Genomic DNA, 2,312 nt, shown 5'->3' with positions numbered 1-2,312 from the left:
TTAGAGGATGTCTGTGTCATGTTAGTGAAGGTCAGAGAAGGGCACCCCTTTCCCACTGGAGCGTTCCTTCAGTATTCCTGGAGTAAACGTTTCCTAAACTGAGGCTTACAAGATGAGTAGCAGTTGTCCAGGCAAAAAGAAAGTAGAATCAACAGTCTAAGAAGAGGATTCAGCATGAATCTTCTCAAAAAAGCTTAAAGTCTTAAGGTGAAACTACCAGTAGCTCTAAATTAGTAGAACATCGCAAGAGAGAGCCTCGAAGGTCAGAAAGGGCTTACAAGGGCTCAGGTCAGAAAGAATCTTATTTGTATACCTGGCTAAGAAGCTCAGATACCACATAAGCTGTTTTTGCTCACTACATACAGTTAGAAAGATTTTTTTTTTCATTTCAATTCAGTGTAACATATAGACATTGAATTATAGAGAAGTACATCTAAATATAGAGACAAAGTTGTAGCTGGAAGGAAAAATTTCACAAAGCAATACTAAAGATGTGTGAGTACTTTCCTTTCTCTTATTTTTTGCTATTTTGTTTGTAATGTTGGTTGCAACACAAAATTGATTCACTACCTGCTAACTCATCATTATTGATGAAAGTGGAAATCATTGAAGGCTTTGAGCAAGAGGACATGTTTAGATTTGCGGTAAAGATTGCTCACACAAACAACTGCAGAGAGAATGGTTAAGAAGTAGTCTCTCCAGTATTTTATGCCCAGAATTTTATGCAATGGTGGAAATTGTCTTCATCTGCACTATTCAGTACAGTAGCCATGGACACTAGCCATGTGACTATTATGAGGAAGGAATGAAACTTTAAGTTTACTTAATTTTAATTGATTAAAATTTAAATAGCCTCAGGTGGCTAGTGACTATAGTATTAGACAGTGCAGTACTATACCACCAGAATTGTGTGACACTTTTATGCAAATTACAAAGGTTCATTGTCCAGAGTTCACATCAGAGCACAGAATACAAGCTATATTTTAGCCCCACTGACCTCCTTGACCAGCAAGGAAAGCTGGGAAAGAACAGGGTAAATATATTTGATAAGTTTGAAGAGAAGTTCAGCAGGATTTGATTGACTGAATGTAGGAGGAAGAGAAAGAAAGGCATCAAAGATTTATTCTATACTAAAGGCCACAGAAGCGTAGCAAAATATGATCATCTTCCCTTAGCCACAGTTTTGCTTTCTCCATTACCAGAGGTCAACCATGTCTCAATACATACAATATTTAGAGATGAGAGTAGAATCACGTATATAACAATTTCCACAGTACATTGTTATAATTGTCCTGTTTGATTATTTATTATTAATCTCTTCCTTGCCTAACTCATGAATTAACTATATCATAGATATGTATATATGGGTAAAAACACAGTATATACATAGTAAATATAGGGTTCAGACCTGTCCCCTGGTGATCTTAGAATGTATCACCCATGGATAAGGAGAGACAAATTGAACAATACATTTTGTCTTTATTTTGGGGCAAATTTGTCAAGAAAGACTCACCAGCCAATGACAGACAGATACAATTTTCAGGGCTAAGGAGAAATAGAGTTTGCAGGGAATGGGCAAGTCAAACCGCGAGAGCCAGGCTCCTCCTATAAATGAGCTCAATCTACATCTCAGGAACTGATAGTTCATCACCATAAACCTCCAGGTCCTACCTTTCGGTCACAAAGCTATTTTGTGGCTTTACTTGAAATACATGTTTCCCTTAGCTAGTCATTATATCGAGAACCCATTCTCACAAAATGGAACTTCCTCCCAAGACCCATCCTTTGTCTAAGAAGGGGCAACATACATCTCATCTGTGAAGAGATGGAAGGAACCCATAAAAGAATTTGTGTGCTCTAAATCCTGTTTGTTCTGTTACATAAAAGCCACATAATGGCCCTCCCTGGTGGCGCAGCGGGTTAAAGCACAGCACTAAGATGCTTAAGTCACTTCCGCCTGAGTTCGAGCCCCGCCTGCCTGGGAGGTGACCACATGGTGAGGCAGACCTCTCCTGACCCACCTGCTGCTCCCCTCAGCAGTGTACTTTGTCGATCTGCCTGTTCTGCTCCCCACTCTGTCTCTGGTGAATCCTCTCACCCTCTGCATCTCTGGCCTGTACCCAATTCTGGATGAATAAATAAATCTTAAAAAAAAAAGCCACGTTCCCCCCACCCCCCATTTAATCCTAGGGTAGCACAAAGTTATTTCAACAAAGGCTTACTGAACACCCTTTCTGTGTCAGACAGAACATGGACTTGTTTAGAAGCTGTGACAGTATAGAGACCTCTCCATGTGTTAACAGAGCGCAGGT

General features: G+C 39.8%; 1 protein-coding gene across 1 annotated transcript in view; it reads right to left on the bottom strand.

Annotated features, from left to right (window-relative positions):
* The window catches only part of CNIH1 (cornichon family AMPA receptor auxiliary protein 1), a 14,926-nt gene extending 14,295 nt beyond the window's left edge, over positions 1–631 (bottom strand). The window contains 1 exon segment of the mRNA XM_012724404.1: positions 571–631. Coding sequence (XP_012579858.1) covers positions 571–631 — 61 coding nt within the window.
* Positions 632–2,312: the final 1,681 nt, after the last annotated feature.

Source organism: Condylura cristata, unplaced genomic scaffold (assembly GCF_000260355.1).
Source record: "Condylura cristata isolate star-nosed mole 26May11 unplaced genomic scaffold, ConCri1.0 scaffold00013, whole genome shotgun sequence".
NCBI lineage: Eukaryota > Metazoa > Chordata > Mammalia > Eulipotyphla > Talpidae > Condylura > Condylura cristata.
The sequence above is the reverse complement of the archived record's forward strand: the minus strand, read 5'-3'. Positions and strand labels throughout refer to the sequence as shown.